At 39.9% G+C, this 27,153-nt stretch overlaps 1 protein-coding gene across 1 annotated transcript in view; it reads left to right on the top strand.

The window, feature by feature from the left end:
- nphp4 (nephronophthisis 4) overlaps positions 1-27,153 on the top strand; it is a 176,505-nt gene that overhangs the window by 116,662 nt on the left and 32,690 nt on the right. The window contains exons 17-19 of the mRNA XM_075476298.1: positions 9,718-9,878; positions 10,765-10,948; positions 21,775-21,903. Of these exons, the coding sequence (XP_075332413.1) occupies positions 9,718-9,878; positions 10,765-10,948; positions 21,775-21,903 (474 nt within the window). The remainder of the gene's footprint in view (positions 1-9,717; positions 9,879-10,764; positions 10,949-21,774; positions 21,904-27,153) is intronic.

Here is a 27,153-nt window from a genome sequence, read left to right as displayed (position 1 = left end):
AAACAGTTGCCGATACCATGCACCGATACCACCAGTGTTTCCCGCATCGCTTTAGCTATAATCGTCCTCCGTGAAAAAAACAACGAAGTAGTAGCCTAGGTAGTTAGACCTAATGCATTGTCCTTCAGACAATTAGGCATTCACTGCACGAACCCATTTTCCATGGCGAGGATGTGCGCAGTCATGTAGCGTAACAGTGGTGCAGTCACAGCCAACATCTTTCTCTGACAGTCATTTCTAACGTCAGAACTGTCTCTTCCACTCCCTTTCGCTGCCCGCCTACCCGAAGCTGTCTGTTTTTTTATATTCACTTGCGACATAACAATTATGAAAATCCGTGTGCCTGTGGCCAGAATGTAATCCATCAACGCGGCACCCCTTGCAACATTAGGCTATTACAACGGTAGCCGGTTACCTACTGCAAACTAATAAGAAGCACCCTAAAGCAGTTGAGTTGACAAAGCTGCGCAAAGCCAGCATCAAAAACGAACAGTGGTGCCATTTTTTCACATCTCCCTCCATTTCCATTCGCGCATCCGGCTTAAAAAAAGCAGGTGTGGCTACACCTGCTTCACGCATATCTCTCCCTCGCTCTCCTATAAATCGAAGAATTGGTGATAGAAAACAAAAAAAGCCACCGTACCTCTATTGATAACTAATAAGACCATTGAAAAGCATTCGAGGTGATATTGCGCCAATTTTTCCTCTCCCTTCCTTTCCTCCACAGCTGTTAAAAAAGCCGACTAACCCTTCCTCTCTTCCGCATAACTTAACCAGCCCAAGCACATGCGCTAAAATATAAATAGGCTATAGTGTTTTATCACACTGCCATTAAATGTGCCCGAGAAAGGGAAAGAAAGAAAACATTAGGCCTATAAAGTAAAGTAGATAACTAACCCTATAGCGTACTACAGCATTAACAAGCCTATTTCAGCTTTCCAACCTAAAATAAATGGAAGCGCTAAACCTATACGCTGCCAGCGAACAGCTCCGCTTCATTTCACGGTAGCGCCAGAGATTGTAAAAGCAGGCCTATAATATCCATTCTCTCTGGTAGCGCGTGTCTTCTGCAACATGTTGCAAAAATTAAATGGATTAGAATGTTCAACTTTCTAAGACATTGAACACAGTTACAGGACCAATTATGTAGCGGGGAGGGCGACCAGCTGAGTGACAACATGCTCATTATAATGCTGCAGTAGCCTATTCATTTTTCGGGTTTATCTAAAAACATTTCGACACCAGTGCAAAAGAGCGTGGACACACTGACACAGTTACCCCCCCACCGTCTCTCTCTCTCTCTCTCTCTCTCTCTCTCTCTGTTTGTGCCATAAATGAGTAGCTGTTTGTGCGTCTTCTTGTTGATTGTAGCGCAGGGCGCTGTGTTGTTCGGTTGCGGGTTTTTTTTTTCGCTTTCAGTGCACATTTATTTTGTGAAAAGACGGCAAGTAATGTATACTAGGAGGGCTTGGTTTCGAGTAGCCTATCGTACATGTAGGCTATTGCCTATTGTGCGCTGTTCGCTGGTGTGTTTTTGTCACTCCTCGCTCTCCCCACTCCATTACACAATCAGTCTAGTCGCAACAAGTGTTCCATGACTTCGAACGTTGAACATTCTAATCCAATGAATTCTTGCAACAATGTTGCAGAAGACACGCGCTACCAGAGAGAATGGATATTATAGGCCTACTTTTACAATCTCTGGCGCTACCGTGAAATGAAGCGGAGCTGTCCGCTGGCAGCACAGCCTAGGCCTACTCTGCCCCAGAGCAGGGAGCAGCGGAGACTGTCAATCATGCATCATTATCACCCCTGGTAGAAAACTACATTCATGGCAAATATATCATAATAATAATAATAAATTATATATATACATACATTTTTTTTTTTTTTTTTTTGGCAATTTCTGAATAGCCTAAATATGGGGCATCGGTATCGGTAGTACTCGGTATCGGCGAGTACTGTAATGATTGTACTCGTACTCGTATCGGTTTTCAAAAAAATGGTATCGGTGCATCTCTAATTGTTTCCTCAGGTTTCCATGTCTGACATTTGTCATGGAAACCACATAGACTGAAGAACTGCTTATGTACAAATAAGTAACACTCTCTGGAAGGATATCACTATCACTAAGACTTTAGGTCATACAGAGTTACATTTTTCTCAATTAAAGTTTTACTTTTTTCGTTCTTATTTTCTTTGTTGAATGTTGAACAGCATAAAAACAGGAGATTGTATCTCGTTACTGCGTTCTATTTTAATGTAATGGACTTTTGATATAACAATAATTATATATCTGCAATGAACAGGAAATGGCGTCAATGAGGGGCTTTTGACATTTTGAATAAACCATATTTCACAATATACCCTGGACAATGTATGGATGATAAAGTCCAGATATTTTCTGTCGTTGTCCTTTCACACGTGTACCAGACAACCGAAAATTGTAAATGTGAAATGTGTTCTCTCCACTGGAAATCATCTGGGTAGGGGAAGATATGATGTGAAATGTACCCTGTGGATGTCTCAGTTGTCACGTTGATATCAACGCTACATGTGTTTGGAATTGTCTACTACATCGACAAAAAGGTAGAAAGCACTTCACAGACATGCCGAAAAAGAACAAAATCGACAAATATCCGCTAGCGCCACATTGGCTCTGTGATGGCGCTGCTGTTTCTATACAGTAGCAATGAATATCGTTCATACTTACCCAGTCTCTAAGTATAAAATGCACACTCAGGATTTTACATATTTGGGCATGTTCAGACATTTTCCGAACTGTGTGCTAAGAGCTGGCTGGATGAGGTCCACACAGTCTGGTCTTATTCTCATAAGCAGGCTCATCAAATAGTGTTTAAAGAATTTTAGAGATGCAGTGCATGTGTAAAGAGGATTTTATGTGAGGTAGCTTTGAAATAAGCAATGATAATAATAATTAACGCTCTTCCTCTGAAAAATGAATTGTTGAATTCCATGAAACTACATTTTTCTGGGAACACGACTCGTCTCCTCCTCTTTGATAATCCACAGACAAACACAAAAATCAGAGAGGCAAACACACTGTGCCTCCGGTTTAATGTGTGGCATCTTGAATAAACTTTTCTGCTGTAGTTGTTTTCAGAAGCTGCACTAATCAATATTTTGATATGAAAAAATTTGACAAATCTCTAGGTCCAAGACATATTGTGATTAAGATGGTGGTGGAACTAGAAAGACTGAATACTGGAATGAATGGAAGTGTTGTTTAGTCTCTGTCTGGTGGATGAATAACTATTTCTATTGTCAACATAGAAACTTTCAACTGGACACTCTGAACTGTTATGTTTTTGGCTTGTTTTGTGCAGCCAAAAAGTCTAATCAGGTCGTGGGCTGTAACATTTTACGTTTTAGGCATTGCAGCTGTTAGTCACCTTTTATAGCAGTAATATTAGCAGCTACAGACCATCAGAAAGCATATTTACTGTTTCTTCTTCTTCAGCTGTGATAGTATATTTATTATTTGCAGAGTAGTTTATAATAATGGCTCAATCAAAGCTACAGTGCCTCAGTGTATTTAGGGTCATGATGTTGATTTTGCAATTTCACACTGCAAATTGTCAATATAATTGAAATTCTTCTGTAAAATATCCAAAATAGATTTTCTAATTTGGCATCCTTCACACCCTCATGCAATGTTATCTGTTCCAGTCTTCAGGCCTCATTGCTGAGATGAACCTTTGGTCTTGTTTTTCTAAGCAGCATGTAATGAAAATATTTCAAGAATAAGTCAAAATTATTATAATTTTTTTTTTTTCATATTTACCATTTTACCATTGAGGAAGACTGACTGACCACGGCTCAGAATAGCAGGAGTGGAGACGTAGAGCTGGTTAGACCCAACAGCTACGAGTAACTTCTGTCAGACATCATTCCAGCTGGGAGAGCTTTGACTGTCACTCGACTCACACTTATAAGAGGCTTTCTGATACGTGTGTGTGTGAGATTGAGTGTCAGTACAACTCTCACATTCTTACACATAAACATGATGTTAATACTGTCACTCTGATCTCAGCACAGGATTAGGATCATCATTTGGTTATTTGCTTCTCATCGGCTCAGTGACAAAATGTTTAGGTTCATAGGTTCTGAGATAAGATCATTTCATCTTTAGACAGAAGTTATCATTGCAGTTACAACAGTGTGAAATGTATATATCAGTATTTCACTGACAGGGAAATACAGGGAACTCAGGGAGTTTCATTCCCTTTTCCAGTACCAATGTTTCATCCTAACTGGACACATTAATGCTAATTTAAAACACTCTTCACTGGCTGCAGATTAAGTGATCTGTAAAGATATGAACGTTCCAAATTATTCAGGTATTGCATGAGATCAATGAAGTACCAGTTCACGATGCATTAAAGCTGCAAAATAGGAACATACCAGATTTAATTTAATAAATCTTAAACACATTCATTTATGGAATATGGAGTTTTACTAAGAGGATGAACTCTCTCAACACAGCCGCATGTGCAGATGTTTCTGCACTGACTTATTGAATGGGTTAAGTTAAAAGCCACAACATTAAAACCATCTACTTGAATTTGCAACACTGCCCCTCCGGCCCTCAGAACAGCTCTAACTTGCTGCTGCACTAACGTGAGTCCTTTAAGAATTGTTATTGTGTTTGGTGCGAGAATGAGGGCCTCTGATCCTTCGGGCCCAGTGGGCTGTGGTGTGGGGGCCCTGAACCTCTGAAACATCCTGCAAATGCTGCATTGGAATACACTTTTTTGCAGTGTAGCGAGGTGTTGGTGTTTGAGCTGGCCTGTAACCGTCTCTATGTAGGTGGAGAAAGTGTCAAATTAATGTCAACATGCCAGGAGACATGGTTTCTTAGCAAAGCACTGTATTGTAACAAAATGATACGTTTCTTTCATTTCAGCTGTCAGTGGTTTTAATGTTGTGGCTGATCAGTATAGACGAGTTTACACTGATGTCACTAAATACATAAAGACCGAGAGGAATGATGCACAGTTTAATGTCCTGATGACTCAAATGCTCCGTCTCAAAGCAAATTTCATACTCAGGTAATTAGATCTTTCACAATTATATACAAGCAATTAGAATTATTAAATTGTGCATCTTAATCAGCAGCAGCTGTACAGACAGACAATAAATTAACTTGTAATAATTAGGGCCTCAATTTAAAAAATAAAAGTGCTTTATTAGAGGCAGCAGTGAATTTGGTGTAAACTCTACAAAGATTACGGTAAAAACAAATCAGCAAGTGAGCTGTGTTATTTTTTACTTAATTATATACCAGGGATAAAAAATAATCCTAGATATGCCCCACACAGCCATCTCCACCCACAAAAGTAGTTTTTATTTGCTTCCTGACGAGAAGACTTCTTTAAGACATGTCTGTGACTTTTAGTCCTCAAGCCTGAAAATGTGTCATCTGTTACTAGCTTGGATAGTGTTCATAAATTATGCTTTTAAGTAGTTTTTATGTGCTGTGATAGTGTGGCAGCTCAGTGCCTAAAGTTACCTGAAGTGCCAGTTTGTTATTTTCCCATATATCCTGCCTATGTACCTTTTCATTCCTGGAGTCATAAAGCCTGTAAAATCTTCTATGGAAATGAGCGAAATACATTTTTTGCAAGGATACAACTCATGTTAACATGCTGGTGGGACGACTGCCAGTTTTAGTTGAGGAGTGCCAAGCTATTTCTAAGAACTGATATTAAGGATTTTGGTGCTGATCCAAGATTATTTTGTTGTTACTTGTTAAAGTTTAAGCTGATCAAACCTCTTGTGTGATTCTGCTGCTTATCGGGAGCTACATAGTGCTGCTTATAAGGACCTAAGTACTACAGTACATTTACAAGTGAAAATCAAAAGTGTGAAAAGGATTTGGGAACACTTGGTATGTACTAGATTCTGACCAATTTCCCAAGTCCTGCAGTTGAAAAACATTCCTGCAGCATTATGCTGCCACCACCATGCTTCACGTTGGGAATGGTGTTCTCAGGATAATGAGAGGTGTTTGGTTTGGGTCGGTTCCACACTTTGTTTGCCAAAATGATCAGTCTCATCTGACCAGAGTACCTTCTTACATACATTTGTTGTGTCTCTAGGGTGACTTCTGGTCATTTCTGACCACTCCTTCATAAGCACAATTTGTTGTTGTTTTTTAGACAGAAATTCCAGTCTCTCCTTCAAGCTAAACTTTGGCCTCTTTGTTGACTCTCTTATTATCTCTCTTCCTTGTCTGGTCCATGAGTTTTGGTGGTCTGCCGTTTTTTAGCAGGTTAGTTTTAATGCATTATTTTGTCGCTTCTCTAATACCTTGTAATTAGCTGTGCTCTGTGTTATATTCAGAGGTTTAGATATTATTTATATCCCATTCTATATCATTTCCCCTGTGTTTGAAGCACTACTTGGTCTATATTTTGCTACTTGCTTGGTTGGCTGGAGGTAATTGACATTAATAGATCATATTTTAGGGCTTCGTAGCTAATGGGTTGAATACATATGCATTCTTAATTTTCCTCAATTTATTTGGAGTAATTTGTCCACGTCCAATACATAAAATCCTAAAACAATGCAATGCAATGTACAAGAATAAAAAATCGAAAAATGCCAAAGGGTGAAATCTTTCACAAGCACTGTTTATTGGTAAACGTAGCCTTCGTTTGCATCAGTCTCGAGGTCTGTCGGTACTCCTCACACCCTCACTGTTGTCCTTGACTGCTGCCTTTCCAGTATTGTAAAAGTTGTTGATCCCCAGCAGGATTTTCAGCCCAGCAGAGCTGCCCTGTTCACACTATGCACACCATCCAGGTTAGGGTGAAGCCTGCTGTGGGCTGCTCCTCGTCTGCAGAGCTGGCTGCACACACGAAAGCCCTCGGGCCAGATCTATCAGCTCCTCCTTGCTTGTGAGCACAAACACACACAGCACATGCTGTCTCACTCTCCCACTCTTCCTCTGTGCCGTCATTGCAACCCGTCCGCAGCATACAGGCCCAGAGCATGCTGGGAGAATTAATGGTCCGAGTGGAGAGAGCTGGCAGGTGGTTGAGGATAGGGCTGTAGGGAGGGGCAGTGACAAAGTCTGTGTAGTTTGGTTTCAAGGAGAAAAATGTATATAATTACAGTCTACCCAACATAGGCTTCATTTATTTATTGTTTGTTTATCAAGCGCTTTTATAAACAAATGATATAAAGTGCGCCCCATTGCTACAGATAAAAGAAAGTAAAAACAAATCAATACAATAGAAATGTAGGGAAGTTCACCAATCAATCAATAAAATAAGGATCCTGGAGGGATTATGTTTGGGAGTGCCTCTGGCCTGAAAATTGTTACTGAATTTTACTTTACTGAAGATTACTCTCCTTAAAGTCTATGCAGTTGGTTTCAATACCTCAAACACTAGAAAGGTTGTCGCCGTTTTTTTTTCCGTACAGACGTAATTATTGTTACTCCCTTCTTTAGGAGTGAAGTGAATTAAAAGCTCACAGCTGGAATGTTACGGTTTCAGTGTCTTGTCTAACAGAGGAGGCAGACGGCCAGAGAAATGCACTGAGGAGGTAAGTAACCTGCAGGTAGAGCTCTGAGGACGACAGAGTGAAAAACTGAGTAGGGTCTCACAGGAGGCTCACCTGCCACTCATATTACATGAATAACTTGACTCCTCTCTCCCTGTTTATTACTCATTTCGCTGTGTTTGGATTTGGAGCCTGCATGTCACTCACCAGCAGAAAAACTCCTTATTTTGTAAGTAGAATTAGGGGGAAAACTCTATCTAAGAACTCATAGATTGGACTAGATTGCATAAGACAGACTTCTCTTGTAGATTGGTCATGGAGAATGAGAACTGCTCTAGTTTTCATTCTCTTTCACCCAGCAAACACACTGTGTATCATACCAAGTTTGAGATAATTTGTCTCATGGCATTACACGTTCTGCAGTGTGACTATTGCACTTGATGCTTCAATGAAATATCTTGAGCATTAATACTTTTAAGCATAGAAATGTAGTTTTCACTTTATGAATCATTCTGTAACATCAAAGCACAAATGTGTACTTACTACCTATAGTTTTAACCACATCTCACATCAATGAGAACATCAGGCTAAAAGCGATTGCAGCAAAGTCTGCAGACAACAAGAGGAAGATCAATGAAAACTGAGTTCTGTTCATCAAAAGCAACCATGAAATGCTCCAAAAAGCTAATGCGAGACCTTTGAATCCCTTATATGGTGACACTGGCTACATCTACACACTCCTGTAGATGTCCTGTAAGGAAAATCATTTGATATGATTGAAGATCCAGAAAAATATATTATTTCTTAGTCTCAGCTAGTCCATCAGACTCTCAATGGCTTAAAACATTTAGGTGTAATGCAGGTAATGAGACAGTGAAAATTAGCTTTTAAAGGTCTGTTTGATGCTGTGTTCAGATTCAGCTGAATGCTTTGTGCCATAACCAACCATAACTATGTGTATTTGTCTGTAACAAACCTTTCACTTTGAAACACTCTCCGGCAGCCTCAGGACAGACTTTGTCTGCACGACTGTATCTCAGTAATACTGATATGCCCCAAAATATATGCATGATTGTAAAAAGGAAAGACTTAAGAACGTTTTTCTTTATTTTGTGTGTGCAGAAAGTCTGGTGGGATTGCTGGTCTCTCTTACAGAGCAGGTCTGTCACTTAAGGTCCTCATTGTTGCCCTTCCATCCAAACGGCTGCTCCTCTTCCCCTATTTTCAGCTTATGGGAATAGAAACAGCTTTTTGGGCTTTGATACAGACTTGGAGAAATGCAGTGTGTAAGAATTTTGGTCGTCTAGTTGGCACATAGACCCACACTCACACCTTTAATACACACATATGCAACCAAATGTTGTTCATTGCTCACTGTACCCACTCAATTAATGATTTATATCACTGATCGGGTCTGTTTTGTTTGAGTCAGACGTTGAGTCGGTGCTAAGCTGTAATGACTGAGCAGGGTATTCACTTTACATTCTCAGACTGCATCTGGGCTTTTACTGTAAGGGGATTTAGTCTAGATAAAATAGCTTTGTGGTCACAAAATAACAAATGGCGAAAAGGATGTCTTGGGCCACTTATGTTCGTCCCAGCAGGTTTAATCGTCACACTGTGAGTTCAGCACGTTCTCGGAAAAAGGAAACATTATTTCCACTGAGTGATGAAAATGGAGATGTACTCCACTTTGAAAGGTTTCGATCGTAGATGTGTTGATTAAGCCATAACTTTATCCCGCTGTTAGTCAAAGCTTTTTTGGTTGTGTTTTTGGCGCCTTTGTCATCTTGAATTATTGAACACTCAGGTGAGTCGGATTTTGTGAAATAGCCTCTTGCTCCCCTGCTATAGTGCTCACATACAGCGCAGTCATCAGGCCTAATGACTCTCAGTTTATGGCTGGTGGAGCAGTTTAGACGTGTCCGCAGGGTTGATGGGGAAGTAGAGCTATTCTGGCCAATTCCTTAGATTTAAATCTTATCAGGATGGAAGTGAAAGACTGCAATTAAATTTTAATTGAGGCTGGCTGACAAGCTCATACAGCCCTGTCCCCTACCAGGCTGGAATGAATGGAAAACACAGCTTTGGTTTATACACTGTGAGTGGTGTCTGATCAGTTGGTGAACTAATAAGCAGCGTTTTGAATTGTTGATATCTGAAGTCTCCTCCTTCCTTGTCTAGGTTCTCCTGGTCTGCAGGTCCAGTTCAGAGTAGATGAGAGTTTCCTGAGGCCAAGAGAGAAGCGCTCGTTCCTTGGCTACCTGGCCGATCACACCATGCACATCGACATCTGGGACAGTGACTCATTGCTCCTCTTAGGTTCTACTGCCATCGAGCTCAAGGTAAAAGAACACGAGGTGAAGGCAGTTCACCTGTACGGCTGATTTCAGTTCTATAGTATGTCAACACAAATGCTGAATCCAGTCTACGTTTTGCATTTAACATAACTTCAACTTTTAATCATCTTATTAAAACAAATGATTTACACATGCATTGTTTCATCTTATACCACATATCTGGATACACAATGCGTCAATCATGGATTCATGCTGCTTTTACTGGGAAGAAACAGCAGCGAAAACTGATAATAAGAATAGGAACTAAAACACAAAAAACATTCAGCCAGTATTCCTAAAAAAACGCAACACAGACATTTTAATGATGGCCGTTATCAGTTGATCAATCTGACATGTAATGGGACCAGAACAGTTCCAAATAAAAGCTCTTCTTGACATCTAAACACACGGCTTTTAAAAAAAGAAATTCAGAAATGTATATCAACGGAAAAAGACGCTATAAATTTTTGATCTGTTATCTGTGGCTCAGTCGGCTTTGAACACACGTTTGTTCACATTTACCCTCTTAAGAAAAAGGATGCACAAATTAAAGGCTGAGTATTTTCAACTCTGCAGTTATTGATTCGATAGAGGCTCTCTTAAGAACCGCAATCTGTCATTAATTTGTTTAGAATCTTTTGAAAAATATTAAACAACAATTCATCAGACAGAATTTACGAAGCAGCTCACAACTGGGCATGGGTTGTTTGAACTCATCTTCTGGCAGTGAACAAACTCCCTACACAAAATCCATTATTCATTCTTTTTTTTTTTCTTGTCTCTTCCATGTTGTAACTGCCTTGCAATGCCTTACATTTGTGTTTACATGAAAACTTCGCAAGTAAGTGCATTTCATGTCATTTCCTCAAGCTCGTCCATTTTTCATCCCCAGCACATGTTGCGTCAGGGTAAATCTGCAGTACAGGCCCATCACGAGCTGGAGGTTCTGACCACTGATTACGTGGGAGAGGAGACATTCCTGACAAGTTCTGATTTGGGACGACGCTCAGCCTCCAACCCCATAACGGTTCACACCATTGTCAGAGGCCGGCTCCACATACGCACAGGCAACATTGGCAAGTACTGATAGAATTGTTCGACAGTTGCATAAATCATACTTTGCTTACCATGTGTGGGCATGGTCATGGCTGATATAATCATAAAATATCCATCCATCACTTAGAGAGACACACTTATTATGTAGAGGGTTGTCAGGACTGATAATTCTGATAAATATTATCAAGGCATCAGATGAAAATGCCAGGATTTATCCTTTGTAACCATGGTAGCAGATTCCTGATAAAGATATTGGCCATGGGGATTTGAATGGAAGATAGGCTTGATAAAAGGTTATAAAAAATAATAACTATCCACTGGGTACCATTTGAATTTACAATTTGAAATCTTTATCTGTAATTTTCCCGATTATCAGGCTAAACAGATCAACCAAATGACATCCATAAGTGTGACAAAATTATTTCTACTCAGACCTTTTACGTGTTTTTTAACACCTTCAAATGTCATCAGCATTCCCTGATCGTGCTGGCCATAAAAATGGTGATTGTTCACGGATATACTGTGTGTGAGCTTTTGATATTGTGTTTCCTGATGCAGTGCTGTGGACACAGCTACTGAATATAAGATTCTTTATAGTAAATGCACGGACAAAACTGTGTCTGACCTGCTAGATGCTGTTAGGACATACTCCTAAAACACAAAAAACCACTCGGTCCTCTGGGACACAGAAGGGGGTTGAGAGCAAATGCATGGGATGAGGTGTGAATTGCTTGGTCTGGAAAACATGGCGGTAAATGTAAGCAGAGTAAGAAAAACAATTAGTTGTGTTTACTTAGGTTTTCAAAGGGAAATTCTCTTTCAATAAAACTAAAATCGTCTGAAATCTTTGAGTGGTTAATATTCAGGTCATCTTCCGTTGAGCCTAAGATAATGAATCGATATTTGGTGTTTACTTGTATTGATGTGTAGAGTTTGGAAATTACTGTGAATCCCCAGGACTGAGCACAAAGGGGTGTGGAGGCTTGCGAAGCAAACACTGTGGCAAAGCTAAAATATCTCAATGTCTCAAAGTTCCACTCCGTCTGGCAACTGAGCACCTTGATTCTCCTCTCATGATCATCCAATTTGAGCCTGTTGTGCCCCTGAGGCGCGATGGCAGCTGACGATAGTTTACTTGCCACTTATCAACTGTTGAAACGATACTCTCTCTCATAAACGATGCATCCTTCTCTGGGCCAAAGAAATTCTTAGCCGTGCCATTGTTGGAGCTAAATACGCCAGCACTTTCTCATTGGGCTTATCACTCAAAGCAGGTTGAGAGCGCGGCGGGTTATTGGGTGGGATGGAAGGAGGAGGCTGTGTCTGGCATGTAAATTCCAATCTAGGCTCAGATATCCATCAGGGGCCCTGGCTGACAGTCAGAATCAATTTTGGGAGGGAGCACTCGCAAGCACTTTTCTTTGTTTCTGCTTCTATCTGTCGCTGCCTCACATTCTAACTTCTCTCTTCACTCATTATCAGTGTCTTTCTGATGTCGCTCATTCATTCAGTTACCTTTTACCCTTCTTTCAAACACTGCCCTCCACCATCTATCTGCCCATTTGTTTAGTTATTTCCTCTGTCCTATATCCACAGTTTTTCTCTATTTTTCTCAGCGTCTGTTATCAAACTATAATGAATCAGCACTCAGGGAGACACACACGGACATGCATGCTTATAAAAATCATTCACACGTGTCAAGAAGGCACGCACTCGTGCGTAAACACAGACATATAGACAGGCAGGTGTAACGGAGCGTGCGCAGGTTGTGTGATGAGCAAGGATGGCAGAAATGAGAGGCAGGCAGGTTGAGTATATCCCTGGTATCATGTGAGAACCCTGCCACGGAAATCTTTGTGATTTTCAAGTTCAGTAGAAGGATTACATGGCTTCTCTGTGAATTGGAAAATTCTTCAAACTTTAAATCCCCCCCCCGGATGGCCTCAGAAAGTGACACTGGCCAAGCTGAGAGGCAGGCTGCATTTCTTTGTTAACACTGTGCAGATAGAGCACCTGGATTTCAGCTGGCGATGTGAGGAAAGGTGGCTTTAAAAAGGTTTGTAGTGGAGAGTACACAAAAAAAGAAAAAGTTGTTTGGCAGCAGAAGGGGCTAAAACGGTAAATTCGTGCATCATTGTGTGACAATGTCAAGTAGACTTATGTATGCAATAAATTATTTGATCCTGGCCACAAAGACGAAGAAAATATTATATACTGAAGTTACTTTCATTATGAGAACTTTCCAAGTAAGCAATCTGCATGATGACCTGCAGGATATTCTCCTCTATTGTACTGATGGAACAATTGCTTGAACTTGAACTTTTTCTGCATTTACATGGTGAGTCATGGTGGCCATGATTTAACAGAATGTGGTAATTGTCATACATTTTTAATTGTATAATCAGGTTAATCTCCCCACCGTGCATTTCTGATTCACAAGCAACACAGTCCTGACTACATACTGCTCTTTAATTTGATGTGTTTCAGTCATGCATTCTATTAATCACATCTTTACTTTACCCCTTTGGGATTTCATCAGAATTAAGCTTCACTGGAAAAGGTGAGTGGCAGACTGTCATTTCCAAATGGAAAAGAGTGAAACGCCAAATGATATCCTCTTTAATTATCACAAGGTGGGATTGACAAGTAATTAATTAAATGGTAATGATACACACTGTCAGGCCTATTCAATCATTCTATGAAGCAGCCTTTATTAATAGCTTAAAGGACAAAAGGAAGTAGCTTAGTTTAATAATAGAGTTCTGAAATCCTGGGTGGCACTGTTTGAGGTTTTGGGTTTGTTTAAGTGTATGAGGTCTTTGTGAAGAGAGACAATGCTTCCACACAGATTAGGAGTGTTTAAACTATGATGATCGCCTTCTAGTCTCATGAAACCAATTAACTATTGAATCCACAGGACAGCTATGATGGTTTACTGAATTTGAATGCTGAACCCGCAATCTAGTGTGAGGAAGACAAAGATGGAGGCCTTCCCTCCAAACACAAAAGGAGACATTTGACCACTGATTGTCTATTGAATCTAAGCTGAATCATTATTACATTTTCCAAAGATAGAGCATGGTTAATATTGAGTAATCTTTTTAATCCATGATGTCATTATTATTTAAAGCCCAGATCTTCTCCAAAGACTGATACTGTGGGCTCAGCAATGACTTATTAACAGTTGTTAATGTATATTATCTCTCCAAAGGCCAAAACAAAAGATAACAGATGAGTAACAAATGGAAAATGTGATGTTTCCATATATTTGTGGCTGTAGAACAACTTTAAAAAGCACCACAGAGGTATATATACAACTGAAAAAACAGTTTATTCTTCAGTGGGATTATTTATGGTCCCATTTGCCCTGAGAGTTCCTGGCTTTCATTAGAAGGGATTCATTTTCAGGTGTTGCTCGTACATGTCTTCACCACCACTTTATCCCAATGTTTTTGTCCTGAGACCTGAAGACAGCAATGTTGGTCTTTCATTCTGTTAAGTCCCTTTCGGAAGATGTTTCAAAATAGCATGTCAAGAATTAATGACCAAGATTTAAGGAGGTATTTATAATTCATTCTAGATGATTAGTAATTAGGCCATTTACATGACACAAGAAAACAAAACAAATTCTTGTGTTAGTCCAACCAAAACTGGACATTGAAAATGCATTTAAACATGTTTGTTCGATCGAAATCGAGCTTTGACTCGAGCTTTACAAAAAGCAGACTAACACACCCAGACAATGCTGAGTCACTCCTGCATTACATTCACTCAACTACTCAGTGGGCCAGAGTGCTTTGTACACGCTCCAAAGTTCCATCTTTTTGAGAGCAAAGAGTAAGTTTATATTAATACGGCTGAGTTTCTAACAAAACTGCTCTCATTTCTCTTTTTCTTTTGTCAGACAGCATGACATGTCCGAAATTTAGATTGAAAATGATCCTATTAGGACTATGTGCCAACTTGCAGTCACTTCAAACATTTCCGGGCTCTCGCTTTGCTCTAAAGAAAATGTTGCAATCGCTCTAACATCTGACAGTTGTCATTCAAGTAATTTAAAGACGTCTGTGCAGTGAATTCGACTATGATTACTTGTGCAATTGATCTCCCAAAGAGAAAGTTAGAAGTGGAAGAATGTCTTGAATATTTCCTCACGCTGTCCACAGCGTAGAGGCATTGCAGCACTTTTGTTCATCTCTTGAGTCTCCTTCCATGTTTGTGTATACTGGGGCAAGAACAGTGGTCAAGTTAAATGAGGTAGCTCAACTCAACTGTGCATCCAACTGTGAGGAATGATGATTTTGGTGTAGAGTCTCAGTGACTTACTTAATCATTATTAGACATGATTAAGTGCGTTTTTAGTAATAAAAATCAAACAACAGGATTGTCATGACATTAACCATTTTCATACTTTTAAAAAATAAAAGGGTTGGTTAACCAAGGTGGTTTAGCCAAACTAAGCAATTTTTTATTCTGAGTTTTTCTGATTTAGTAGTATTTACTCTCCTTTTAGTTCAGATTTTGTTTTCACCAAATTCTCATCTGCTAAGCAGATATGTTCACCATCTATTTGCTGTTTTTTTTTTGTTGTTGTTGTTGTGTGCTCGGCAGGTAGCCTGCAGAGGGCCTTTAGAAGCAGTTGCTTGCATTTAATAGAAACACAGTTTAAATCCAGGTTAAAAACATTTCTTTTCTATGCATGAAATCTGCACAAAATCTTTTAATTTATCATTTTCATTATTTTATTTCTTTCTCTTTATATTCTTTTATGTATTTGTAATGCTTCTTCCACTCCCTGCTGCAATGCTTTAATTTTATGTAAAGCACTGTTTTGCACATGAAATGTGCTATACAAATAAAAAAAAAAGAAAAAAGGGAGTAGAGGCTCCCAGTCAAATAACCCAAGTACTGACCTACAACTGGCTCTAAATCATCTACAACTGAACAAAATATTGCTGACTATTGACAGTTCTATGTGGGTTTATTGCAAAAAAAATGCCAGCTTGTTTTAGCTGAAAGTAACTTTGAAATGCAAATATTTCTAGGAAAATCCAAAATCTGTGTATTTGAGCAGTTAATGTGGTAGCTGTTGAAGGTCAACTCGATCTTTCACAAATGATGTTTTTGTAGAGCTTCATAAAAAAGTTATGCTTCTTGCCAAAATTTAGGAAAGTCAGTGCTTTTCAAATCCAGTAATATTTACCAGCAGTAAAGAGGTTCATACCTGACAGGATGGAAAACCTATATAAACTTGTTTTGCTGACTAAGGTGTGGCTTCATAGCTTCTCTTTAACTCTGCTTTTCTCTCCACAGTCGGCGCACAGGCATGCCCTCACACACCATACACAAACAGACACAAACAGACACAAACAGAGAGCATGTATCTGCTTCGGCACAGAAGAGAGGCCGATTAGAACCTTCTCCAGACCTGACAGTGCTCCTCATCTGCAGCAGCCTGATAAGCTCTGGAGAGGCTGACTGTTGGAGCAGGAGAAAGTAGAGAGAATTTCCTCTGATGCTGTCACAATTGGAAAAAAAAAATCAGTGAAATTTACCTAACGATTGGTTTAGCGTTAAGTGACTTAAATCGTGCACGTACAGTATGTCTCACTCATTAAAAGCCTTTGCTGTTGGCACATTAATGCCTGACGATATCAGCTTTGCTTTCAGCCTTGAGGTGAGACAGAATCTGCTTATTCTGAAAGGTCAGTGGCTTGGAACGGGAAGGCAGAAGAAATCGAACATATCAGACTACTTTGAAACCCCCTCGGCGCTTGCTCCCATTTGTTCTGGAGGCCAGTAAATCAGTGGTTTGTTGTGGCCTCAACCTCAAGAACTGCCAGCATAGCAAAGAGGGCGGGCAGGTGGCGTAGCACAGAGTGGGGTTATTGTCATGCAACAGCAAGAGGCAGTCAATAAATTTGATAGAGTTCAGCCCCCTGGCACTTTGTTCACCATTACTTCTCTCTGCACAGACAATACAGAGCTGCAAATGCTGTGCAGGCTCTGCAACACAAACTAGCACTGTTAGCTCACATTTCAGTGAGGAGGATTATTAGCTCTGTCAGTGCGATACAGCATTTAGAGATAGACAATGTGACCAAGGGCAAGGCAGCCACATGAGCCTCCATGAACAGTAAAGTACGTATTATCTGATGAGCATAATGATGGCTCTAGTGGTAGCCGATTAATTAGGGTCATAATTCCTTGTTATCATATTTGTTTTATTATCATCATATAACACCGGGTGTTCATCTTATCACATCCTCAATGGTTTATTGTATAATTCTATCTATCATCAAAGCATTTTTGGACACCAAAAGATAGCAGGCTGAGGGGCCCATAATGAGTTGTTAGGAATGAGATCTTTGGCTTTTTTATTGATTGGATGTGGTTTGTCCACAGCAGAAATAATATGTTCACATTAATGTTCAGGAAATATAACTCCAACAAATACATTCAGCTGAGTGGTGTGGCCAGGTGAAAGTGATGGATGATGAGGAGAATGCATTGGGATGGCAGACACCCCTCCCATTAATCTGCGAAGCTGCGCTGTCTGTGTGTGTTTGCATGGCAACAACAGCTCCCCATTACTCATTTAGATGCTGCCCATTATCAGTGTGTTGATGAAGGAGTTTGCCTCTAAAAGATTTGGAGGGTGCTTTTGGCTCCCCTGTTGAAACTCTTACAAGCTAACTGGAGTGTCAGTTCTGGGCAGCTAAGGCCCTTAATTGCTGCTCTCACTATATATTTCATGTGAAAGCTTCCTGGATGAGGTATCGCACAGCCTCTCAGGAAATGCTAAAACTTCTTGTGTTTCTCTTCAGCACCTTATTTGTGTATGTTGAGATCCAAAGCCTGTAAACTGCAATCACTAATGTGAGCACTGTGAAAAAGTTTAGTTTTACCTCCTTTGACTATCAATTGTTATTAATTATATGTGACTGATTCTAAAAATATTATGGCCTGTGGTCTTTAAAAGTGGAGGTGATGTGGGGTAGCAGACTGGCCCTTAGCAGTTATCTGTTGTGCTTCCTTTTCTGTGAGTTTTGCGTCTACTTTTCAAAAGTGCAAACTAGCCTTTCCAGCCGTATACGTGCTCTGGGATGGATAAATTAATGTTAGAAAAACTAATATCAAAGCTTATTTTACCGTCGTAGAACAAGCACACCTTGAAGTGCTAGTCCATTTGGCTTAAAACAGAAGGAAAAATGAGGATTTTTGTCACAAAGGAATGTAAAGTGGATACAAGTGAGGTTGAATGCTGAAGTGGGTTTTGTTGTCAAGAGGCAGGGTTTGCAGGACAAATCCAAACTGTCAGCATTGCCATTAAATTGATGCTGTATACACAGTGAAAGACATTAAAAGATATTAAAAATCAAATTGAAATAGTTTTTAAAATCTAAATCACCTGCTAGTTGCACAGGAGTTTCACAGCTTTATGTTCAAGAGTCCAACTCCATCTTTTGTCATCCTGCAGTCAGCCAAACCAGACAGAGGCCAAGACTGCCCATCAATCAGCGTGTCTCATCATGCTGCCAGCTTCTTGTTTCCAGACTTCTCTCGCAATTTCAGGTCGCTAATTACCGCTATAGGCTTGTCTCTATGTATTGATTCTGCCTTGAGCATTCTTAGCCAGGATTTGAATAAGAATGTCTTCAGTTTTGCACCGTCTGTATGAAAAGAATGTGTGGTTTTACGTGTAACTCAGAAAAAGGATGTTAGCCTGAATGCATCTAGGTGAAGCTCCTGTTCCAACTTCTTATATATGACTTAGCTGCTGGGTTTCATATATGATAATTGTGCTTATTTTATGCTGTTATGTGCCAGATACAGAGATAGACATGTAACGTATGATCAATAAAAGAGAAAAAAACTACAGCGACAGATATGTCTCTTTGAAACCAAGCCCGCTCTCTGGCTTAGTTTGTTTGCTTGTCGTCATAACTCTCCTAACAATTTAAAAGAGACCGCAGTGGGTAAACAGACAAGCATTCGAAATCATACCCAATTAAGATCCACTTCTGGTGCCCCTGTCAAGCTCCTCATGGTAGTGTGGAACATTAACGCTGTCCCCTGAATGATTATGCAGATGGTATTTAAAAGCACACAAAACACATTGTTCTGCCTTATTCTGAGGTGCGCAGAAAAACAGGCAAAAATATCAAGTCTAACCAGATTTGAATTTCTTGGGCTTTTCTTAAGCATGATTTTAACAGTTTTCTCATTCATTTTAAGCGTAGTTTCTGTCAGTTTTTCTTTTGCATACATCAGTATTCACTCTGAGCTGCTATTTTTCCGGTGTTCTACTGCCCGTCCCCACAGATTATCCTGTTACAGATGCTCCACAGGTTCTCAGCGAGGTTCAGATCAAGATATGATGTGACCAATCTATGATTTATTTATTTCTCCCTGTCTTTCTTTCCCGTAAGGAGTTTATGGTGTTTTATGCAGCAGTGGAGGATACATCATCAAGGCAAGAATGTATTCTGGCACAGTTCTTTCTCGTATACCAAGCCATAAAATACTTATCTGGTGCAGGTCATGTTGACTCTCCCCGTGGACCTTGAAGAGATAGATCACCTCGCTTCTCAATATATCAGCTCAGATCGTTACACTTTCATCTCCACGCTCCACGCAATCACAGTCTGAATCTCTGTAGTTTGCTGAAGGAGTGAAAGTAGCCAAGTCCACAAGTACTGTGCTTTCATTTGATTTTGAAGAACTTCAGTATTTCCATTTTTTGCCACTTTAAACTTCTCTCCACTACACACTCCATGCTCTACATATCAGAGGGAAATGTTCTACTTGCTATTACTGCTTCTTTAAGATGAAGATATTGCTCAATTGATTATTTAAAAATTTAAGACAAATGCAGCAGTGTCTAATCTTTTCAACTTCAGTTCAATTCAATTCAATTGTATTCATAAAGCACCAAGTCACAACAAAGGCACTTCAAAGACGCAATCCAATTCAAGCCAATTAGAATCCAATTCATTGTAATACAATCACAATCCAAACAAATCCAATTAATTAAATCCAAATTAGTCCAACTCATACATGTACAGCCAATTAGAAAAAAAGTAGCCTGGCTAAAGAAATCAACAGATTTCCTCGTGTTTTATTTCCATAAACGTTTAATCAATTATCACATAATAACTGTAAAAGTAGTTCACAAACAACAAAAAAAAAGAGGAAAGTGGATGTCTCAGCTTTGTCATTTTCTTGATTTGTCTTTAAATACTCATATTGCCCCCCCCCCCCCCCCCCCCCCCCCTACTCCTGTTTCTGTGTTAATTCTATTAACATCGTAATACTAAAATATGCCCACTAGAAAGACTTTCACTTTAATACTTAAACTCCATTTTTTTCTGCTAATATTTAGGCACAGTTAAATACACTTTTCTTGAAGGCCTTCATGGATTAAGTACTGAGTACTTTTTTAAAGTACTGAGTCTTTGGTGAAAAAAACAGCTATTTCTGAAGTTGGTATTCATTTATGTCTCACACCCCTTCAGTGATGGATGGCTGTATCTGTACAGTTGTCAGGCTCTGGGAGATCCTGAAATGAGGTTCTGAGTAACCCAGAGACATGAGCAGTTTTGCTGCTCAAATTGTGATAGCTGTATTTTCTCTTTCTTCCTGATTTAATTTTTCTTTATTAAGCCTTTATTTTGCCACATTTTGTCTGCACTGTCTGACTCGCACTTACACATCTTCTCACAGCTCAGTGATTTCTCTTTAGGCTTTGCAAAATATTAATGATTTCCATGCCTTTGCACTATTTCTCATTTTTCATCTTCAGAAAGATCTTTCTTGCTCCCCATATTTCATATCAGCTGAGACTTGCCTTATTATATGAAACAATCTCTAAATCAAAGTTTTCCTTTTTATTAAGATAAACTGTCAAACTCGTTAAAATCCTAAGATTGATAACTACTCAGTAAAACAGTAGAATAAAAACAAAAATCTAAAACTAAAATGTTCATTCCACTGAAATTCTTCTGAAGTATCACTTGCATAAGGATTTTTTAAATATTCATAAGAAAGATAAGTGTTAACTTCTGCAGTTTACAGCTGCTGTCAGTAGGTGGCAGAAATGTTGAAATTGCATTAGCTGTTACTGTCCTTACCTGTAAGTGCAGGTCAGACATTGTCTGGGTTTGACAATGCCTACACAGATTTTCTGGAGTATCTGTATTAAGTGAAAAGTAAATAATGGGTGTGTTGGTGTAAACTGATGAATTTAAGTTAAACTCTTTAAGTGTGAAGCAGCTACGACGAGAGTCAGCCCTTCCAAGTCTGAGGCCATGGTTCTCAACCAGAAATAGGTTGAGTGCTGCCTCCGGGTTGGAGATGGACCCTTGCCCCAAGTGGAGGAGATTTTGGGATCTTGGCTGAAATTAGTTTCCCTTGGAAGGTTTGCTGGGCTCAGCCTTAGAGATAGGTCGGGGAGCTTGCACATCCGGAGGGAACTTGGAGTACTCCACCACATCAAAAGGAGTCAGCTGAGCTGGTTCAGGTATCTAATTAGGGTGCCGCCTGGTCGACTCCCTGTGGAGGTCCTCCAGGAATGTCCAGTTGGGAGGAGACCTCGGGGCACACCCAGAACTCGCTGGTGGAATTATACATGCCCTCTGGCCTGGGACCACCTCAGGTTCTCCCAGAAAGAGATACAGAGAAGGATGCCTCTGCTCCCTCCTGGACCTGTTGCCATTGTGACCTGACCTCAGATAAGCGGATGGATGGATAGATAGATAGATAGATAGATAGATAGATAGATATGTTGAAGTTTATGTGTTGGATCTCATGCATATTAAATCTGTTTCTGTCTCCTCCTCAACAGGTTGTTCAGTAGACCCTTGCAGGAAGAAGGGTGAGATGCCGTTTTATTCTCATATCATCACACCTTGTGAAGTCACCAGTGGCTTCAGAGGAGGAAGTCTGTCTCCCAGAAACATCCTCCAACTCAATGGTCAGCATTTTCACTCCCAGCAAACTGAATTATGCCTGTCCTTCTGTTCCAGTACATTCAATAACCTCACTCTCATCCACTGTGCTGTTTCTCCACTTACTGTCCGTGTACATCTAAGCATGTGTTTGTGTCAGTGGCGGCTGCTGACTTTTAAAACAGGGGAAGCCCATATTACGCGTTCAGGGTTGTAGTGGCTCGTGCCATCCCAAAGGAGAAGATAGCAAAGTTAAAAAGAATTAGTTATAACATAGCTGTGTCTAGTATGACAAGTATGCCCAGCAAATACACAGAAAGAAGGTATAGACTTTGAAAATTCACACAGCAAGGCCAAAATCAAGTATGATGGAATCTAAGGCCTGTAAATGGCTGGATCTGTGGCTGGATCAGAATCTGTGGAGCATTTTTCCCTGTCATAATGAATACTTAGAGTTTGATGGTGGTGGTAAGTATTCTTAAAAAAGATAACATTTGTGAATGGGCAGCATGAATTCTGGAAAAAAAACAACTAAAAGTATTACACAGTGCACCTTTAAACTATAAGCTAAGCCTTGAACACACACCCAGGTGGATATATTACAATCGATAACACAGAGCCTAACACTCAATCGATAACACTCTCTTAACCACTCAACTTGAACCAAATGCACACTTCAGACTTCATATTCACTAACACTATTAGACTATTTATAAACAAATTCTGCCCTTCGCTCCTTTTCCAGAAAATGGTCATACCAGGTGGTTGTGCTCTAGCGTGCTTCTCCCCGCTTAAAAATTTGGCTGCCACAAGATCTCTCATGATGGACAAACACTAACTCCAATCATCACGACACAGCCCCTCATATTGACACGCCCACGTCTAATCTACCCCCAGAGACGCCGAGCAGCCTCGGAAGTGATGAGTTTTTGTCGATTTAGCCAATGATTACCTAGAATTGTAGAAAAAAACTTGACTCGGCTCGGAAGCCTGGCTGTTAGTGGCGGCTTCATAACATGATTTCCTCAGTGAACGGCGGCGATTTCAGAACAAATCACTTCATTAAAGGGATAATCCGGAGTAAAATGCACTTTAGATCAATTTACGGGATGTTGGGAGTACATACGTTGAGTTGACATCAAAATCATGTCATTCGGATGTGTTTTGAGAATTTCGATTTGACCGTTTTTAGCCAAAAGTCGTTAGCCTGGAAGTCAGAGGGGCATATCATGTCACCGCTACAAAATGCTATTTTTATACCTCTTCTACAGCTCCAAACAACATAACACTTACGTGGTAGTGAGTAGAGGGTCCCTAAAGCCAAAATATGGATATTCGACAGATATTCACAATAAGGAAATAAGGTGTCTTTTTTTCAAACCAATATCAAACCAACTTCAACACGGTCTTAAGCGGCAGCTGCAGCAGCAACATTTCCGGAAAGGTACTGGCTTGATTAAATTCATTCTGGACTCTATATCCGACCACATGAAGACCTCGGGACACTTCGGTTTGGCTTTAGGGACCCTCTACTCACTACCACGTAAGTGTTATGTATGTGACATGATATGCCCCTCTGACTTCCAGGCTAACGACTTTTGGCTAAAAACAGTCAAATCGAAATTCTCAAAACACATCCGAATGACATGATTTTGATGTCAACTCAACGTATGTACTCCCAACATCCCGTAAATTGATCTAAAGTGCATTTTACTCCGGATTATCCCTTTAAGCTATAGGACAATATGTTGTAGTTATGAAAGTAAATGCAGTATTGGGCATATCTTGTGTTTTGTGAATAACTGTTTTATCTTTAATTTAACATTGAATATGTAGCAATTTCGCCAGAGAATGGGAGAGGCTGTCCGGCTTCCCGTGTTGTCTCTGAATAGTCGCGGCTGGTTTGTGTGTTCTACGCCACGGAGGAATTAGTGTCTATCATTTTGGTGTGAACCGTACTGCTGCCTTGATCAGCTCAACCAGATACATTTCACATTCTTTCTGCTGGCTGTACCACCAAACCACTCAATTTTCAAGCTAATTGAGCTTGCAGAGTCGTCTCTGGTGGATAGCCATAGTCATGCTGGTGTGTGTGTGAGTGCATGTTTAACCACAGTGCAAGCTCAGACACACATACATATCGAGGAAAACAATTTTTTTTTTAAGTTTGACAAGCCATCACCAGTCAACGGGTGTGCTATTATTTTCCCTCAAATTTGGACTAAAACACAATTAGAGGTATAAGAAACACAAAACAAGCAGATAATTGCTTAAATGAGTGGTGCAAATACATCTGACAGGTATGGAATTACAAACCAGGCCTTATAAATAATTTCAGGTACTATTGCACCTACCACAGTGCAGTAATCTTTGTGTGTATAAAACATGTTTAGAAATGAATTCATGCATAGATTCACTCCACAAGTACTCACTACACACTGTTGCAGTCAGTTATTCACAGCTCTTGTTACTGTGCAAACCCATTCTGCTCACTCTTTTCTCTGTTTGTTACCCATCTCAACCTTCTCCCCACCTTTTGTCTCTGTTACACTCTGAATTCTTTCGTCAATCCACTCCACCTCACCGTGCCATTTAAACATACAAAGTGCCTAATTGCTTCGATTGGAGTCCAGTCACAAGACACATTGAATAGAGCACCTACTCTGGGTTGTGTGTTTTCTCGTGTGGTCATGCACTCGTGAGTGTGTGGGTTTACTGTGTGTTATGCTCCTGCCCCACATCTGCCTGCCTGTGGCTGTGAAGGATGTACTGTAGCCTGACACTAGCTCGCTGGCAGTAGACCTGGTGCTTCTTTGATATTGAGACCTGAGAAAAAATATCCTGGGATAAAGAGGGATAACAAAAAGGAAAGGACGTGGATTTCAAAGAGTATATTTATAAGCACGAAATTTAGAAATGTACTCTAATGGATAAGTGATCACAGAGTTCTATGATGCAAAATTTGATCAGGATAGATTACCTCAATAATAATTAATGAGTTTTTTTGTTGCTGTTTGTTTTTGATTTTTTTTTTATCCTGTTAAGTTATGATAATTAAAGAAACTGGATGCTCAGCTGATTGCTTATTAGCATGCAGTAACCATATTTTAATCAGCATGTTATGATTTACCGGTTGCTTCAGGTGGTTCTTGCTGTTTTTCAAAAAATGATACACAGTTAAAGCTTAAAATGCATTTTCCTAACTAGACTACACCATTTCTACAGAGACTGGGGTGGGATTGCTGAAACTGCCCGTCCACTGTGTCCTGTTGTCTGCTAAAAAGGTTAACCTGACTCTATCAAATTGGGTGTAAATAGACCAGAGATGCGAGAAGCTGTTGATTATCAAACGTCCATCAGCTGTGAGTGTGGAGTGGAAGTAGAGGTTGCCATGGTGATGCTTAGTGCAACATTCCACCTGACTCAGATAGTAATAGTTCACAAAATGTTGTCTAAAATTTGGAGAAAAAATTGTAATTGCCATTGCCAATAAGTCATTTTCAGTTATGAGCACAGCAATGTATTCCCACACACATTGCTGGGACATTTCTTCTGTTTCTGGTGTAGAAAATGTGAACATAAGTTCAAGTTTTAAACAAATGTAACATTTACACTTCTGGGAAAATTCTGCTTGCTCTTTATATGGAGCTTGTGAGGCTTCTCGTCTGTTGGCTTAGAGAGTTGCAGTGTTCCTACGCTTTTAATGACAAAATGGTGCCTGAAAATACATAATGAGGGTTTAAAACAGCTGTTTCAAACAAAGCTTGAACAATGCTTACTTGTTAAAAGGGTGTTATACTTCACACAGCTGTGTACCCGGCAACTTAACCCTAACCACAACCTTTTTTTATGGTTGTGCAGACCTGTCAGCTAACTCGATGCGCACAACAAATCCTTTACTTAAATTGTAGATCTGTTGCTGTGCTTTGTTTGTGCTGATTGGAGAGGGAAGTTGACAAAAGTTTGACTCACATGACTGACTGTTTGACTGATAGAGTAACTGAGAGTTTCTCTTCAACGCCACGTGTCCGACATCCCTCCCGTTAGGCATTAACACCTGCACCTTTCTGAATCTTGTCTTAGATTTGCCCCGGAGCCAACACTGCACAAGTGCCTTACACCTTTATTTGCATTTCTACCTGTGCTACAGTGTTTCTTTGTAGGTTTCCAACAATTGCAACTGAAAACAGATGATATTGGATGTTACTCCAGTTCCATGTGTGTGGAGCTGACGTGTTCCACACACTTTTAGTATAATGACTACAACACAGAGAAGTTGGAAGACTTAGAGTTGGAAGAAAAATGAAACCGAAGCAATATGCAGTGGAAACACAACAGACAAAGTGAACAAGTCACAGTTAATGCAGTTTGAAGTATCGCATTGTGTAGTTAATGTTTCTGGGAAATGCATGTGGTGCATGTAAGGTTACAATGGAGCTGCGACATAGAGCACAGCGTGGGGTAACGAGTGGTGACATTTGCTTTTTATCGATCTAACATGGAAGCATAAATCAGGTTTTAGTTCACATGACTGATCATATTTTTACGTCTAGAGAGGAAACATGGTCTATACTAGCTGACATTAAAGAACTATTAAGATTATGTGTCCCATTTAAAAAGAAACCGATACCAAAGACTATTTTTCTTTCTCAATGTGTTGCCAGCCAACCTCTACTGCAACCTTTTGTCAACACCATACACATTAGTTTATTCACAGCTGACCCGTTCATGAAAACATGTTCAATTTGCATTTGCAGTGCTGTACCATTTCAAAGGTTTGATTAAAATTAGATTGAGAACTGCGTGACAGGTGGTGAAACCTGAAGAAATCTGATTAAAAAATCATCGGAACACAACCAGCCAACACCACTCGATCACGTTTCTATTTGACGCTAGAAACGAGTAGATTAGGAGATGCGCTGAACAGATTCACATATACCATGTGGCATCAATAAATCCACCGCAGGCGCAGAATGCACAAATAAATGCTGGAGCTTTACAGTTGGTAGCACAAGTTGTACAGAACAAAGCAGAACTGGGTTAATGCACCAGAGAGGTTTCCAGTGAGCTGTAAAAAAAAAACAAAAAACTGATGAGTATGTGAGGAATTAGTAAAGGTCTAATGTCTGGTGTATACCAAACACAGTCGGTAATGTTCCTGAAGAGCTAAATAAAAGCCCCCTCTACTGTTTTTTCTCCATTTCCGCATCTCTCTTCTCCATTTACTGATGGGCCGCATACCTTTTTTTTTTTTCCCCTTCCCAGAGCTGATCATT

The sequence above is a fragment of the Odontesthes bonariensis genome, chromosome 10, assembly GCF_027942865.1.
Source record: "Odontesthes bonariensis isolate fOdoBon6 chromosome 10, fOdoBon6.hap1, whole genome shotgun sequence".
In the NCBI taxonomy this organism is placed as follows: Eukaryota; Metazoa; Chordata; class Actinopteri; order Atheriniformes; family Atherinopsidae; genus Odontesthes; species Odontesthes bonariensis.
This window is presented reverse-complemented; position numbering and strand designations above follow the sequence as displayed.